Source organism: Balearica regulorum, chromosome 13, assembly GCF_011004875.1.
Source record: "Balearica regulorum gibbericeps isolate bBalReg1 chromosome 13, bBalReg1.pri, whole genome shotgun sequence".
NCBI classification, from domain to species: Eukaryota; Metazoa; Chordata; class Aves; order Gruiformes; family Gruidae; genus Balearica; species Balearica regulorum.
This window is the reverse complement of record NC_046196.1, coordinates 9,460,876-9,478,786: the sequence shown is the minus strand read 5'-3', so window position 1 is coordinate 9,478,786 and position 17,911 is coordinate 9,460,876. Positions and strand designations below refer to the sequence as shown.

Sequence of the window (17,911 nt, the reverse complement as noted above, 5' to 3'; positions counted from 1 at the left end):
TCAATTTATATAATTTGCTGACCAAATCAAACCCTGCATAGCTACTAACTGTCGTGGTTGAAGTGTCTCTAGATGGTTCCTAGAACAAGACTGTTTCCTCCTAGGAAGGAACTTGAGGGTCCCCTGGAGTCTATGGGCTGTGAATTCTCTGGTGTAAACATCAAGATCATTCCTTTGGCAGAGCTGTGTAATAAAGCTAAGGATTACTGCCACACTATCCCATTTTCATCTCCTGTTTGAGCTTGTGTCTGTCTCAGAGATTTTTACAGGAATGATTTCTCTGAAACTTACTGAGGAAAATGTAAAAAGAAAACTCTATTGTTTGGCTGTCTAACGACAAAAAGCAATATAATGCTTAAACTACTGAGGAAAAAAACCGTAATGGTACAAAGTGACTTCTGACTTTTATATCTTCACTGTTTAGAACATTAATCCCACATCACAGCTGGTGACAAATCTTTTTGAATCATATGAGTCTTATTTTGTTGTATATAAATTGCCAAGTAAAATTTTTTCATTTACCAAACCTGGAAATAAAAACAGTTAAGAAATAGGCTGTGTCACTGAAAGCATCTCTACACGGTTCTTACAGACGTGTTTGCTTCTGACTGTATTCCTTCTGTGTTTGCTTTCCATTTTTAGGTACATCAGTTATTCAGGTAACAGCTTCAGATGCTGATGATCCTACCTATGGGAACAGTGCCAAATTGGTTTACAGTATTCTTGAAGGTCAGCCGTACTTCTCGGTGGAAGCTCAAACAGGTATTATTGAGCAGTTTATTTGAGTAGGACCTCATAACTGGAATGCATTAAAATGAAGAACTAAATGTATTGACTGAGGCAGTACAGTTGGGTCTGTCTACTGATGTGCTTGAGCAAAGCTTCCTTCATTCTTTTTTGATTCTAGCTAAGCTCTTTCGCAGGTTAGTCCCTTGGCATTTGGTAGAGCTTCTGGGTACAGTACACTAGAAAGATGATACTATTGCTTTTGTGATATGACATGATATGACAGAAATGGCAGTTTCTGTGCTGAACTGTAATTCTCCAGGGTTGTTCTATGTTCAACTGTGTTGAATATTTGGGCTACTTTCCTTGCATAGCATGATGCACAGTGTAGGGAAAACAGAATCTGCACCATCACTGAAATATTAATTAATACAATATTAATTATTGTATTTTAATGCAAGCTAAAAATGCAGTATCCAATTTTTGTGATGTGAACCTGTGAAAATTTGTATGTGACATATTTTCTTTGTATTTATAGGAATTATCCGAACTGCCCTTCCGAATATGGACAGAGAAGCTAAGGAAGAGTATCATGTTGTAATACAGGCAAAAGATATGGGAGGACACATGGGAGGCCTCTCAGGGACAACCAAAGTGACAATTACACTCACAGATGTCAATGACAACCCACCAAAGTTCCCACAGAGTAAGTAACAACAAAATCCTTGCTCATATTTACTACTAATACCCATATTTGTATAGTATCAGACATATTCAAAGCTTCAAAAAAGCAGTAACCGATGGATTATTACAGCACACATGGGAATAGATAAATATTATTTACGTATTTTTGCTAGTAACATATAGAGCTTTAATAACGGGATTATTTGCTTTGCGTTGCAAAGTGAAACTTTTTTTTTAAGGTCAAGATTAGATTACAAAGATTCTTAACCCTACACTTCATTTTTAAAACTACTGGATCATGCTATATTATAAATATACCTATGATTTGATCAGGGAAACGTAGTCTGGACTTCTCTGTTAATGGAGAAAGATGCCCATTTCTTGACAGCTCTCTTTTGTGTTAAACCAAATTGGTCAAAAATACTAGAAAAGGTACCTGCTCTGCAGCAGTGCTGGGATAAGCTGGTTTACTTTGTTTCCCATTTTCATAATTATAGTGTGGATGTAAAAGACACTTTAAAAAATGAAGCAGAGTTTACTACTCTGTTCAGGCCACAAGAACTTTAAGAAATCATTACGGGGAAATAGGAGGAGATTAAAACAAAAATCCCTGCGTGTATTGGGTAGGAACAGGTTCTTCTGTGCTGGGAGAGTTGCAGTATGCAGTAGTCAAATAGCGTGTATGCACTGGAAAGCTCTCCAGTTAGATTTACAGTGTTTGAAAACAGTCTCTAATCATCTCATGTCATGCCTTTCAGTACACCAAGTTCATAGCTATTTGCAGGCATAGTTATGATAGTCATTTTCAATGAACAAATCCACTTTGTTTTTCAATGAAGATAGGCAAAGGGAAGGAGATCTACTTTATGTTCTTACAGATGTATTTCTCAAGCATGAAGTTTCTTGCTTTTCTTGGCCCTTGATGAAAGTGTTGCACAATCCATTAACAGATCCTGATTATGCCCTTTCAGGTCTTTGACAGACCTCCAAGTGAATGAGCATTATTTTTTATCTCATACAGCCTTTCATTTTAAGTGTTGATGCTTCATTCTTTACTTCTATAAACGCTCTCAGTGAATGGTGAATGTCCATAAAGATAAAAGTTTAAGACTGGATACTCCTCAAGACTTATATTTACCATGGCAATGCAAACTAAATTTAGTGCAATTACATTTTTTAATTGATGGTTGAAGTGTATTGCTGGTGGTCAAATAAAGTAATTTTTTATATCTGTGCTATTTATTTTTCACATGTAAAATTAATCAGAGTTGACATTAACAGATTCAGTGTTCACAGTTGGGTGGAAGTACATTAATGTCCCACACATCTGTTCTGTATCTCATCTCTGCACGGGTTGTTTTTTTTTTTTTTTTCTGGAGCACAGTGTACACACCATCCCAGCCCACCCTGTTTCTCCTCTGAGCAACCATTATGACACTGATGCGTCCTTGACATGACCATCTCTCCAACAACTCTTCTTCCAGTGTTGCAGCTTCCTGGACCCTCACGCAAGAGCTTAAATGACAAAACGTACCTTTTCAGTCCAAATCATAACCTGGGACCCCCATACGTGGTATTTTGTTGAGTAACTCCATCAAATGGTGTTTTTTTGTCTACAAATTCAAGCCAGTTTACAGAGCGTTTTGGGAGAATATTTAAAATTATTAGAAACGCCAAAGAGCAGTTACTCTACTTAATCATTCACCTCCAACTTAAAATCTTAATTTGGCATGCTTTGTAACTCAAAACCAGGATTTGACCTGTTTATATAAACATCCAAGCAATTGATTTTTTTTTTTTATTCTTCTTTTAGGTTTTTTTGTTTTGTTTTTATTCATTGCTCAAACCCTTAATGAGTTATGTGCTTAAATTTAAATTTTGGGTTCTTTGTGACTGGAGTTAATGACCTATATTGATGACATGTGCCAATTGTTTTTATGGGTAATGAGCCAAGTCCCTGCCTGGTGTAAGTCTCCTGATGTTCCTAGGGTGTTCCTATAGCAATAAAGAGCAATTATGGAGGGGGACATAAATTAAATTATTTTATTTTCTCATGCCTTTTTTTCCAATATATTAATGCTGATGAAGTGTCAGAAAATGCTGATATAGATTTGTACATTTAGGATCAGGTTATGTTATCTGAACTCTGGAGTGGGTTGGGAAGGTCCTGGAATCAGTGCTGCCTCTAAAGGACAACTGTTGGAGAGATTTATCTAGGAGCAGTATTGCTCTCTTTGGGTGTTCCTGAATACACAAGGAAAAACCTGTATGGCAACACATCTGTGGGAAGTTTGGGAATGGTTTTCCTATTGGAGTTTGATGAAAGCAAGCCATTTTTTGTTTGGTATGAAATCCCATACAAATCAGTATGTATTCTCTGTTGTGTTAGATGTTAATAATCATTGCTACTATATGCTCATACTCCAAATTAAAGCCATAGAAAGCAGCAGATTTATTCTTTAGCTAGCACAGCAGAGAGGTCTTATCCAATTCGTTGTGTATAATTTGTGTCTTCTGAATGAATGGGCAGAAGAAACGCTTCTGGACTTTACAGAGTTGAAGGCCATACCATGAGTCATATAAAAGAGAATTTCCCTCCCATTTTTGTCATAACATTTCTGATAAGGATGATAACCTTGATGTCACAACAATTTCTGCATTCTGAATGATTGGTTGTCTTTTTAACCCACCCTGAACAGAGAGGTACATAGATGTTGTGTAAAACATCAGTGAGAAGGTAATGTTATATAGATTAGCAATGTGTTTTAAGATTTCACAGATCACTTGCTTCTCAGAGCTTTTTATAATACAACATTTCTTCAGGGGATTTGAAAATGTAAAAAATTACTGTGTTTATTTGTAACTTACAAGTTAAATGAGTAAATATACAACTGGAGAACAGACTGCATACTTAAGGCAAATGCCTTTTTTTCTTCCACCAGGTGTGTACCAGATGTCAGTGTCTGAAGCAGCTGTCCCAGGAGAGGAAGTAGGAAGAGTGAAGGCCAAAGATCCAGACATTGGGGAAAATGGCTTAGTAGCTTACAGCATCATTGATGGAGATGGCATGGATATGTTTGAAATTACAACAGATTATGAGACTCAGGAAGGTGTTGTAAAGCTTAAGAAGGTGAGTAATACCTACTAATGTGTGGTATTCTTTGTTGCTGACAGAATATTTGGTAATAATGGGTTACCACCTAAGCTAAAATATCAGTAAATGCAATTTCACTTAATTTGTTTCTAAAGCTGTGATTAACTCTTAATATTCCATTTCCCCAGTAGCTGAATTGGAATGGAAGAAAATAACCAAGAAGAGTTACATAAAAACTGTACAGTGGATTAATTGCACAAACTAAATGAATTCATAATAAAAAGTCACGGTAAAATACAATGCCATCAGCTTCATTGTTAATGAAGTTTTGCCTAGTGCTGATAAGTAGCAGACATTCACTGTTGCTTTATGTTTGGTCTGAATAGCCTCATGCCCTATAGTTTGAATTCTTCAGCTGTGCATTGTCCACAATATTGTTCTGAAGGAGTCACAGACTATGCGAAAAGCAGCAAAAATACCAAGGTGATTTCATATACAATCCATCAGTGTGATCTTTAAAAATGCTATTAAATGAATTTTAAATTACAAATTATAAATCATAAATCTTATTCATTTATTTAAGCATTATTATTTTGCCCTTTGTATCTTTATAGTTATTCACCTCTCTTGGACATAATGACAACTCAAAGGAGAAGACCTGGGCAACTTAACTTCAAAGTTAGCCCTGTCCTGTACATCAGGGCAGTCACTCAGGAAGAGACCCAGAGGTTTCCTCTGGTCAAAACTATGCTGTGGTTCAATTACTGTATCTGTTCTGGAGGTGGGAGTGGGGTTTTTGTGTATTTTAAAACGTGGGTGAACTGTCACACCATTCAGTCTATGGTGTTAGCATACTTTGCGAATTGTGGTGGCACCTGCATGATCATTTTGAGGGTACAATACTGCAACACTGCAACCATTTCATGTCAATGACAATGCAGATATGCTGTGACTTTGATTAGGCTCTCAAAAGGACTTACCTCATGCAGCATTATTTCACCTCCCCTTTGTAAAATGCTATGAGATCTATGGGTGGAAAGAACTATGAAATGAAAGTACTGCAAACCATCTTCATATTTCCCCTACTACTTAAATTATTTAATTTCTCTGTGTCCTATCTCATGGCGTATCCAGTAGCAATTCAAGCCACATCCATATCTCTAAAGGAATGCCTGCTAGCTTGGGATAGACCAAGCCTGGCATTTTGTGGGAACCCCTTTCCTATCCATCGCTCTTTTGTGCTACCTGGAAGGCTGCATGAAGAAAAGGTTAATTTTCCCAGTAAAGATGATTTCCTGAGTGATACAGCAAGCAAAGCGCAAGACAAGGACTCTGTCGTGATTTTTTGAGTGCCTTCCTATGCTGCTCCGTACATAGAATGTAGCTCCTTCCATTTGAGTCTTTATGTTTTTAAATACACACATTTCAGTCCAAGCTTGTTGAGAGATGCTCACATTTGTTTTACGTCATTGAATACTAGGCGACTGCTTTTACACTCTAGTTTTCCTAACCGTGGAATGCATTGTCTTGTTGTTTCTTGCAGCTCTTAGATTTTGAAACCAAAAAGTCCTACAGCCTGAAGGTAGAGGCAGCCAATGTACATATTGATCCTAAGTTCATCAGCAATGGGCCATTCAAGGACACAGTAACAGTGAAGATATCAGTGGAAGATGCTGATGAGCCACCTGTGTTTTTAAAGCCAAGTTATATTTTTGAAATACAAGAAAATGCAGCATCTGGTACTGTGGTTGGAAAAGTACATGCCAAAGACCCTGATGCTGCAAACAGTGCTATAAGGTATGCTTCATTAGAGCAGGCTGTTTCTTTCTAAGCATTAGCTTTTAGAATTGTTATGCAAGTTATTAAGATAGTGTGACGATAGATCTAGCACAGTAATATTTAAAATTAACCCAGAATTTTAATAACCTTCATCATGCAGCATTGTTTTTATGTCTTGTTCCATAAGCTACTGGTTTCTCAAAGCCTGTATCACTAAGAAAGCATACTATAGCTATGTCTAACTAAAACGTACTTAAGGACATCTTTGTTAGACTCTGTTCTAAATTATATTTTCTATAAAATATCCTATGCTTTTGTCACAGCATGTTTTTTCTCAAAAGGTAGAAGTCTATGCAGTAGATTAGAGACTATGTTGGATAATTGTTAAGCGATAGTTGCTAATGACAAGCACATACACACACACCTACTTTCTGCAGTTACACTGGGTAGTTTTCTATTATTTTTTTTTGTCATGTTTTCAGTGTAAATTAAATTATGAAACTCTGGTTTGTGGGTATAGTTAACATTTCAAAGAATTGCAAGGTAAAGATTCGAAAACCAGAGCTGTTTAAAGCCATTCAAATGTGTAGATACTGGCTACTATTTAGTAATCAATTAACATTCTGAGTAATCAAAAGATCAGATGACTTAAAAGATCTTCATGATTAATATGAAACAGAAGAAAACATAAATATCTCAGTAGATATTTTTGTCATTTTTATAAGAGAAGAAAATAGAGAATATTTTGGTGTTTTAATATAGATACTTCAAAACCCAATAATTTTCACTTACAACAAAGATTCTGATGTAATATTTCTTCTAAATGTAGAAATCAACCAGGTGAATCTCCTTTTAAAAGAATGCATATCATCCCTATGACAATGATATTAAGGGTAGCAATAAGTGTACTGCTCACAATTATTTAAATATAATAATGACATAGAACAAATTTGGGTGCATAAAACTACTACGTCCTTCTTTTATCACGACTTTCAATCTTCTTTAGATATTCAATTGATCGTCACACCGATCTTGAAAGATATTTTATTATTAATGCAGAAGATGGCAATATCAAGACAATAAAAGCTTTGGATAGAGAAGAAATTGCTTGGCATAATATCTCTGTCTTTGCAGTTGAAGTCCGTAAGTATTTCACTGAGGTATTTAGTAATCAATGATATAAATTCTGTAGTCCTCTAATTGTCTCAGTTTGATAAGCTGTAATAAATCCCAATAGAAATACTTCAGCCTATTTCATTTTTACCTGGATACAGCTGGGATTTTGTTTGTTTTGAGGCATTTTCCTGCTTCTATTTCATTTTGTTTTTTCTTCCTCCCATAGACAAACAACACCAGGAAGCCAAAGTTCCAGTCGCAATTAAGGTCGTTGACGTCAATGACAATGCTCCAAAGTTTGCAGCAGCCTATGAAGCATTTGTCTGTGAGAATGCTCGAAGCAATCAGGTACGTCTGTGCCCGCCGCCTTCCCTGCACATGAATTTCTTTCTTCAGGGTGTTAACCCAGGTTTTTGTTGGCAGCTCAAATGAGTAGTAGTAAACAAACATTTATTTTGAAATTTTGGCCAAAATGCCTAGAGCACACAGAAAGGCACTTTCCTATGTTTTTATTTTGAACTGCTATCAACAGTTATAGATACAGCACTTTGTGCATTGAAGATGATTGGTGTTGACTCTGAGTATCCACCATCACAGGGGCAATGGAGCTGGTCAGGAGCAGCTTTCCCAGTTGTGAGCCTGTTTTGGATATTACAGATATACTCAGCATCTTGTGGGGAAAACCACAGTACGCTGCTTGTAGAGTTTAGCCTACAGGTTTATCCCTGAACATGGGAGGGGTTAGGTATCGTACAGAAATATGGCTCTGCACTTTATCTGCACTTTTGCAGTTAGTGTAGCAGTTTGAAAAGGACATTGTGCTAACTGCCTCTGAGCTGCTGAATTTTCTGCAGAATTTTATTTTGTCTATAAAGTTATCATTAGCAGGCATTTGTATATAAGAATGTATATATAGGTGTATTCTTTTATATTTAGAATTCTGTGTTGGTTAAATGTAATAGAAAATAAAGATTGCCTGTTCTAGTTTTGAGTCTGCTCTGCATCTATAATTGCATACATTTGTTGAGGTATTCGGGGGGTTTCTGCTATTTCAAAATTCTTTGTATTCAAGAGATTTCTCAGAATGTTGTATATATGTTATGTATCCAGAGAAGGAGCCATTTGTTTACAGAATACTTTTCTTTTACAGCAATTTATTACAATTAGTGCTGATGACAGGGATGACTCAGCCAACGGACCAAGATTTATCTTCAGTTTACCACCTGAAATTATTCATAATCCAAATTTTACACTCAGAGACAACAGAGGTTTGTGTGAAGATTCCCTCTATAGTAGAGTCCAAGGAAATGACAAAGTAAAACTAATAGCCAACATAATGTAATCCAACAGCATTTTCATTAAGTTTGACAGTGTGTCTGTTTTCCAGAGATTTAGGGGAGGAAGGCAGAAAAAATATAGCACAAATACAAGGATGTTCTTGGAATAATGTAGTGCTTGTTAACTCACTTTCATTTTCTTGAATACATATTTTAAATTACATAACAATACCCTACATGAAAACTCACTGCCATTTTATCTCCCAGGAGGAGGGTAAAAAACTGACAAAAACATTCCCTACATGTAATTGGTAGATCTCCTTGATTTAGGGAAAACTTACTTGCTAAGTTAAAATTAGCTGAGGCAGGATAAATTGTTAGAGTGCTTGTATTTGTTCACCTTACTTTGCTTGCTAGTTTTTGTAAATTATGGATCATAATCATATGGAGATATGAACTAGATTCCTAATGGAATAAAATCAATGCCATGCTAACTTTTTGGTAGTAAATACACATGTGGATTTCTATTGTAAAACATACCCGGATGGGGTGTATCTCAGGATGTGGATATCCTGATCCCTGTGCCAATTTTCTGTTCATGAAATATAGTATAGCCTTGCATTCAGATTGATGTTAAGATGTGAGAAATTTGTAGGCAAAAACCCCCAGGCATAGCTGAGCATCAAAACTATGATCATCTAACATAATGGCATCAGTGAACCTAACTTACCAAAGGTTGAGGAAGCCAGAGAGGAGTAAACAGAAAAAAGACAGGTTCAGCCTTTATACATATTTATTCTGTTTATTTAATGATAATCAATATGATATTCTCATTCAATGTTCATTTGTTATTTTCCTGTACAGGGAAAGAGCTGCTTCAGCTTCTAAGAAATTGGTTTTAATTAGCAAGCTTTAATGTTTGAAGGAAACTTGACTGTTTTCTGAAAAGTAGAACTCAGTTGAACTGGTTTAAATAACGAATCCAAATGATTTCTTCTAGATTGCCAGAAGTACAAAAGGCAACATAATCCAGATACATGATTTCAGTAAAAACTTTTTTTCTCTCAAGTGTTATGTTGTGGCATACTTTATATCTCTATCAACATCTGAAGTGAGGGTAATTATCATCAGAGTTCCCAAACAAAATTTGTTATTTTTGAAGGATCAAAGTACTACTGTTGCCTAGTGCTTGACACTTGTACATACATAAGTAATTCATAAAGGATCCAGTGGAGGGGATATATTTATTCTCTTTAAAGCAGTAAAACACAATTTTTGAAATATTGATGAATATATTTTTAGAAATAAGTAAATAAAAAATTATTCTTTGCTTGAGACCCTGAGGCTAAGTTTCTCTTTAAAAAATATTTTGTGGTCACCATATCAAACTCAAAAATGGATTAGATTTTATAATCTAACAGAGGAAGCATAGGTCAAAATTGAGATGCTCTAATACAGCTGCAGGCAAATGGTATTATGGCTCCTGAATCCAGCCAATTCCACTAATCCTTCATTTCCATATGCAGCAAATTCATTCTTTTTTTTAATGACAAAGTTAACCCAGATAAAAATGTTTTGTAATTGAAACGGTGATGTCAGTTGAATATAGTGACTGTACCTGACAATACTGCAAAAGGTTATTTTAACAAGACAGTATTTAAGGATTGAATCTTCCTGTATAATTTTGTGTTTGGGAAATGAATAGTGTAATGAAATCAATTTCTTTCCATCCTGCCTTTCCTTCATTTTTGTACAATCCTCAGTGCAGTGATGTTGTTAATTTAACTATTTTGGGGCGAAGGGTTGGGGTAGTTAAGTAAGTTATGGTAGAGGACAAAGTAAAAAAGTTAAAATTCTATGTACTTGTATATAAAAGCATTTGTCAGAGCAAGTGTGTTACCATTTGGAAGAAAAATAATTTACATGATCATTTAAAGGTTTGATTTTTTTCAGTTGTAAATCTGAATAGTCTATATACCATGCCACCACTTTCAGAGGGAATTGCTAGTTTCAAAGAAAAATGGCTTTATTAACTGTGGAGAACAGTTAATGAAAACTCCAATGTTTGGGTCTTTTACAGAACTTTAAAGTGAATACCGTCCTATAATTATCATTTAATAGAGTTTCTTTCTACCAGCTCCTAAAAGTAATCACATATTGCAGTAATCCAAAAAACGTAATCACATTCTACATCCTATTAATAGCCTACTGTGTTACCAAGTTTTTCAGCTGAGACTATCTTCCATAGAAAACATGAGATAATGACTTATCACATGCTGTGATAAAACACACGTAAATAAACAGCACTGTGTTTGCCCAGGCTCTGTTCAATTTTACTCCCATTGAAGTCAGAGCTTCAAAAGAGCAGTAGAGGCTCATGACACTTCACAGCAGAGAGACGGATTTTTAGCAAATGGATTTCCTGCTTTTAATCCTGCTCTGTCCTATACTGAAATGCCCTTTGCTTGGGCTCGCTCACCTTGTGCAGAGCCTGGCACACAGCCAGCGTTGCTGGAAGGATTGCAGCCACCTTGCTTTGCCATGCTGCGCAAGGACGAATTACACCCCGATGGCGAAAGCGAGGTGTAGTCATGTTCTCAACTACACAAGAATAGTGCTTTACAAAGGCTGAAATTAAATTTGTGAGTCCACTAAAATCAGTGACTAAAATCCATGTTTTTAATAAAAACATGTCCTCTGGCTCTCAATTTCAGACTTTTTAATCAAGACATTTTGAAACATATGAACAATAAAGTTACGGATTATCCACAGCAATTGCCACTGCCTGGTAATGACTTTAGACAGGTGGACCCCTGAAATTTAGGTTTCTTGCTGAATCGGCACTCGCATTCTGATATAGGTGATAATGTTCACACTGCAGTCAGCTTCTCTAATCTAGAAGCCTTCTTACAAAATATATATGTTAGCAAGCCCCCAAAAGCTAAGCTACATTTGCCAGTATGTAGAGGAAAAACTGGAAAACCAACAATAAGATCACCAGAGAAAAAGACAAAAATCAAAGGTCAGGAAGATCACTATAAAGATCATCATAAAGTAATGCAATTTTAACTCCTGATTGTGACGATTTCATGGAGAGTATAGGTAATCTTCACTTGCAACACTTTTGGATATTGGATAGCCCAGACGATAATAGCTGGAAAAATAGGAGCATATGTATTTTTCTGGATGGTGTGGAGATGGCTATTTTCTTCCTTCTGTCTTGTGCTAACCCCCATTGTGTTCATTAAGACTGTCAGTCAAGTAGCTCCCATATGTGTTAAGTAATAGTTTTAAGCTGGTATTGACATTTAACTTCTGTTTCTTGGCTTAAAAGATGCCATTATACCTGGATTATAGTTATAGTCCTGGGACTTGAAAATAATGAAAAAGCAAGGATGAGAATATTAGCTAGGATTATATGTTATCTTTTATCTAGGTAAAAGAGTTTTTTTTCTTCTTATGGATATTATGTTTCTTCTAAATGTAGAGAAGTGAACATAAACAAAAAAAGTTTAAAAAATGACCTTTTAGTGTTGATATATGGTAGTCCTTTTTGAACTTTAGCTGGGCACATTGACTGGATTTTTCTTTTTAAAAAATTAAATTAAACTAGAAATCACTTCAAGTTAAACCAGATAAATCAACCATTGGATCAAATTCATCCTTAGTATAATGTAATTGACTGGTCTGTATAACAACTGAATAATTTGCCATCCTTTTCTTATTTCTAGTTAGGAATACTATTTAAGCTCCTAAAATTCAAGAAAGATACAGTATGAAGTAACATAATATAATCAAAAATGTGTAGCCAACAGACTAAATATACTAATATATGATATTGCCTGTGTTTCCTTCCATATTGCCTTTGCAGCCTCTAGGCACTTGTAGCTCATCCCACTATTGAAGTTCGTATTTTTTTACAAAAATAATCTGTCCTATCGTGATCTTTCATTTAATAGAGCAGATCTTTGTTCTCATATTGAGGAAATGAATTATTAAATGCATTTTATAGAACCCTGTGGAATAGTTTTATTCTATATCAATACATATTAGTTCAAGTATTAGTTGATAGGTTAATAGATATTAGATATTACATTTCTATTTATACCAAATTGTTATGAGCCCATTAATTTGAAGTCCTAAAATAAGACACCTATGACACATACATTGATATCACTAAGGTCCTTTAAAAAATTGTGCTACAAAGCCTAGCTGGGCAAATGTTGCATGTAAACATTTAGGAGGTTAGAAGAATTGAAAAGAGACAAAGGCCACCTCCAAAACCCACAATAAGTAATCAGACCTTATCAGCTTCCCTGCCCTTAGCAAATATGACCATCATGCAAAGGAGAAGTTAACAAGCTGTTTTCTATCCAGACATTATTTTTGTGAGACTTCAGTATCACAAAGGTTACAGTTTTGTCATGTCGAGGTGACCACACTGGGCATCAGGTATGGTGGGCCCGGCAGGAGAGGTGTAGATATGGGGTGTTGAATTAATCTGGCATGTAGCAAACAGATCCTATTTAGGACAGTCCTAAAAAAGATTCATCCTTTCTGGTGTGATCTGTAGAAGCTATTAGTGGGAGAGTTAGTTAAGCAGGGTGCTAGTGCAAACATCCTTCTCATCCCATAAATTGACCTGTGTCCACCAAATTTGGGGACAGTTTCAGACCTTGTCCTACATCGGGGGTGTACTGCCTGCAAGGGTGTTTAATATAAAGCAAGAATACTTCTCTTTTGGTATAATTTATCCACAAACTTTCATGGAAATAGCAGTGATTAGATCATTAAGAGAGGTTTTATGATTTGCATTATTAAATTCTGAAATTTATGCTGACTCTTCAACAGGAAAATGATTAATCTTCTGCAGTACCCTAAGGCAATAGTAAAATGGGTACCGTTGGAGGTGAATAGCCCTCCCTCAGTAGACAAAAGAACCATTCTTTTTTTTTCTTTCCATTATATAGTGAAAAATAACATGGCAAAAGAGAAAAGATTGTGTGAAGTAAATCTTCAATATAAACTAGTTTTTGAAGGTCTGGAAACCACGGATATGATTGTTTCATTTTATGTACTTCAGGATGTTTACATTTTTATAAACTTTGGTTCAGTCTGAGAACTGAGAAACAAGGAGCACAGTAAGGAAATGCTGTTTGTGTCTCCTAGCCTTTGTCCGGCGTGGCTGGGAGCAGGAAGCACTGGCTGTCTCACCCCGGCATTTCACGTCACACACTTCCCTTTCAAACGCCTTTGCCCAGGAAGCGTGAAGGACTATCTATCCAAAATGACCTTCTGGGCAGAGATGGCAGCTTGGTTTCCATCCCCTGCACCAGGAGGCCCATGGCAGGCAACTGCTCAGTGAGAACAACTGGAAATAGTGCTAGAGCAATACTTTGACTCTTCCTCACATCCATGTAGTTCAAAATTTGCCCAGACATTCTGTGTATGTACGATCAAGCTTTATGTATTCTGGCTTTTGGAGCTTGGTTGAAAAACAGGTTCTGACGAAATACTGCTTACTTTAGTGTTTCTTACTGAAACAGGTCCAACCTGCTGACACACAGCAAATGTTGGCTTTTCATTTTGGTGGGAGTCTCATTAACACAGGCCATTTTGGTACTGATTTCTGCCTTCCATTCCTGTGGGTCTGACACCAAGAACAATATCAGGGGGATTTGTTTTTTTCTCCTCCACTGAAGGCTTTACTTCTGGAAAGGGACTAGAATCAGCTCAAACAGCAATGCCAAAGCCCAGTCATTCTGGTAGTTGACGAAATATTGTGAATTTCCCAAGAAGTTAGTGGGGTTCTAAAAGGAGGTACTAACAGAGATTTTTTTTTATGTTCCTTGCGTAACCCTAAAATAATTAAAAAAGTGTGGTACTGTATGAATGAAATACTGAATTACAATACTGTAATTGCTTTTGGGTCGTTAGGAAGCGATACATTGTACTGGTTTGTTACACAAATAATGCTAAAACATCTGATAATTCAGAGCCATTATAGCAAGATATATTTTTTCAATATTTACTAAGAGGATGACTTTGGAAAAAATAATGATGACTATTTCTCTTCTTTAAACAGATAACACAGCAAGTGTTCTTGTTAGACGTGAAGGATTTAGTCGCCAAAAGCAAGATTTGTACCTTCTTCCTATTGTAATAAGTGATGGTGGACTCCCCCCTATGAGCAGCACCAACACTCTCACCATTCGGGTCTGCGGCTGTGACAGCAACGGCTCCATGGTCTCCTGTAATGCCGAAGCCTACACGCTCAATGCTGGATTAAGCACTGGAGCTTTAGTTGCCATTCTTGCTTGTATTGTGATTTTGTTAGGTAAAGAAGTTCTTATTACTGTTCTACACTTGTTTGTGTTAAAAATTTAACCTTGCCTTCAGCTCCAAGATGGATAAATAAATCTTCATTTCTTAGCTTTTATTTTTATAGAAGGTACTAATCTGCCCAGCTGAAATGCAGTATATGATAACTGCAATAGCAAACACCAATGAATTTGTCTAGGTGTGCTCAGAGAACGTCCTTTTGCGGCCCAATATCAGTTAATCAGGGACACTGCTTAAAGGAGGTCATGACACACAGTTTTAAGTTGTGTGATCTTCCCTGGATGACAGGTTCCTTATTGAGGTCAGCCAGGATTAATGGCTCCTGCCAGCTATTTCCCTCTAACTCCTCTTGTGTTGAAGACAAATGAATGGCTCAGAAGACCTGTTTTTAAGAAAGTGCTGTAAAGCATTTCCTGATGATTTGAAAATATTTATATAAAATGTTTTAATTTGCCCATAGTAGTTTATAGTCTTTCTTATATATTTTAAAGTTATTTTATAGAAATTTGAAGTGAGAAGGAACACAACACAAAGACATGTGTTTTGAGGCATTGCTTAAGAAAAAATCTATTTTCATGGAAATGCAACATGGAATTAGAGTTCAGCTTTGGGAATACAGGAGACAATAAAGATTCATCTTTGTTTTGTTACAGATATACATGTGATTGGGTTGCTCAAAGGCAGTGCCACACTGTTCATGCAGCACTGGGGGCCCACAAATGCTTTTCTTGAATTAGTCTTGCGGTAATGAGCAATTAGTAAGAGGAATGGCATTCAGCCCAAACAGAAAACCTCAAATCAGTATGTTCAATTCTGTGTACAAACCTCAATGCTTTTACCTAGCTAAGTATGTTAAAAATGCATATGTTAGCAAAAATACATGATGAACTGCAGCACAAAAGCTGAGGTTTCAGTGAATGCAATAATCTATTTATAGAGCAGCTACTGTTTTAAGACGGCAGTCTAACTTGCCTTTTTTTTTTCCTACAGTCATTGTAGTGTTGTTTGTAACACTGAAAAGACAGAAAAAAGAACCTCTGATTGTTTTTGAAGAAGAAGATGTCCGAGAGAACATTATTACTTATGATGATGAAGGTGGAGGAGAGGAAGATACGGAAGCTTTTGACATAGCTACTTTGCAGAACCCCGATGGCATCAATGGATTTATTCCTCGTAAAGACATAAAACCTGAGTATCAGTATATGCCAAGACCAGGGCTTCGGCCGGCTCCTAATAGTGTTGATGTTGATGATTTCATCAACACAAGAATACAAGAGGCTGATAATGATCCAACTGCTCCTCCTTATGACTCTATTCAGATCTATGGCTATGAAGGAAGAGGCTCAGTGGCTGGTTCACTTAGCTCATTAGAGTCAGCGACAACAGATTCTGATTTGGACTATGACTATCTACAAAATTGGGGACCTCGATTTAAGAAACTTGCAGACTTGTATGGCTCCAAAGACACTTTCGATGATGATTCTTAACAATAAAGTTTAAGATTTGGCCTTAAGAACTGTGTCCGATGTTCTGAAGAATCCAGAAGAAATGTAAGCAGGTATTTTTTTAAAAATCAAGAAAAATCTCATTTAAACATTTAAGTTTGACAGAGAGGATTCCTTTGATAAAAAAGGACATAAAAGTGGTAAATACTGTGAAGTACCTTTTCCTACAAAAGGCAAACATAGAAGTTGGCTGCCAACTTCACTAGAGGAAAAAACCCACTTAAGAAAAACAAAATATTTAAATGAAGGAAAATGCTAAAAGCAAACCTACAGATAAGGGGAATCTTTTATGTATTATGAACATCTAAATCTTTTATGTCAAAGAAGCTTCCACAAATTAGAAAGATAACAGTTCTGAGCTGTAATTTCGCCTTAAACTATGGACACTCTATATGGTAGTGCATTTTTAAACTTGAAATATATAATATTCAGCCAGCTTAAACCCATATGATGTATGTACAGTACAATGTACAATTATTATGTCTCTTGAGCATCAAACTTGTTACTGCTGATTCTTGTAAATCTTTTTGCTTATACTTTCATCTTGAACTAATACGTGCCAGATATAAAAACTCTGTCTTGTTGCAGTGGGAGGCGCCCTATTTCTATGTCATTTTTAATGTATCTATTTGTACAATTTTAAAATTCTTATTTTAGTATACATACAAATATCAGTATTCTGACATGTAAGAAATGTTACAGCATCACACTTATATTTTATGAACATTGTACTGTTGCTTTAATATGTGCTTCAATATAAGAAGCAGACTTTGAAATAAACTGATTCTTTTTTAATTCTTGTTCTGGTTATTAAGCATATAAGGAAAAACATAGTGTTTCTAATGTCCCATTTATAGTTCTGACTAATTTACTACAATTGTGACCTTTTAATAGCCTTATTTATTATGTGTTTGTAGTTGGTTTGTTGCCTTGTTAAGTGATTATTTAAAAATCAAGTACATTTTACAGATGTTTTTTAGATTAAAACAAATGTAATGTCTGGTGAACATTTTGTACCCTCTCTATCTACAGCTTGTGGCTGCTCCCAGAACACAGTAATAATCTTCGTATAATACTACTGTGTTTTCTGGATTAAATTAAGTGTAATACTTTTCAATATTTCCCATGTAATATGCATTTATCTTATATCTTAGAAATTCCAGAGGTTTCAGAAATAATTTTATAAGTGGACAGGAGTACTCTGTACTTACAATTTACTCCAGGCTTGTGAATTTCCGTATCTGTGCTAAGCTTCTGTGGGTTCCAGAGACTTAAATCTGACCCAGTTTAACTATAAGTTCCCTAAAGACTGTTCTACCTGACAATTACCTTACCTGAGTAGTAATTAAGATTCTGGCACTTTTTTTTTCTTTTGTTTTTTTTTTTTT

General features: G+C 35.8%; 1 protein-coding gene across 11 annotated transcripts in view; it reads left to right on the top strand.

The window, feature by feature from the left end:
• CDH11 (cadherin 11) overlaps positions 1-17,318 on the top strand; it is a 79,263-nt gene extending 61,945 nt beyond the window's left edge. For all 11 annotated transcript variants that reach the window (XM_075765870.1, XM_075765860.1, XM_075765859.1 and 8 more), the window contains 9 exons: positions 643-762; positions 1,265-1,432; positions 4,353-4,540; positions 6,048-6,301; positions 7,290-7,426; positions 7,626-7,747; positions 8,550-8,667; positions 14,762-15,013; positions 16,009-17,318. In XM_075765870.1, the coding sequence (XP_075621985.1) occupies positions 643-762; positions 1,265-1,432; positions 4,353-4,540; positions 6,048-6,301; positions 7,290-7,426; positions 7,626-7,747; positions 8,550-8,667; positions 14,762-15,013; positions 16,009-16,505 (1,856 nt within the window). In that variant the 3' untranslated portion in view covers positions 16,506-17,318. The remainder of the gene's footprint in view (positions 1-642; positions 763-1,264; positions 1,433-4,352; positions 4,541-6,047; positions 6,302-7,289; positions 7,427-7,625; positions 7,748-8,549; positions 8,668-14,761; positions 15,014-16,008) is intronic.
• Positions 17,319-17,911: the final 593 nt, after the last annotated feature.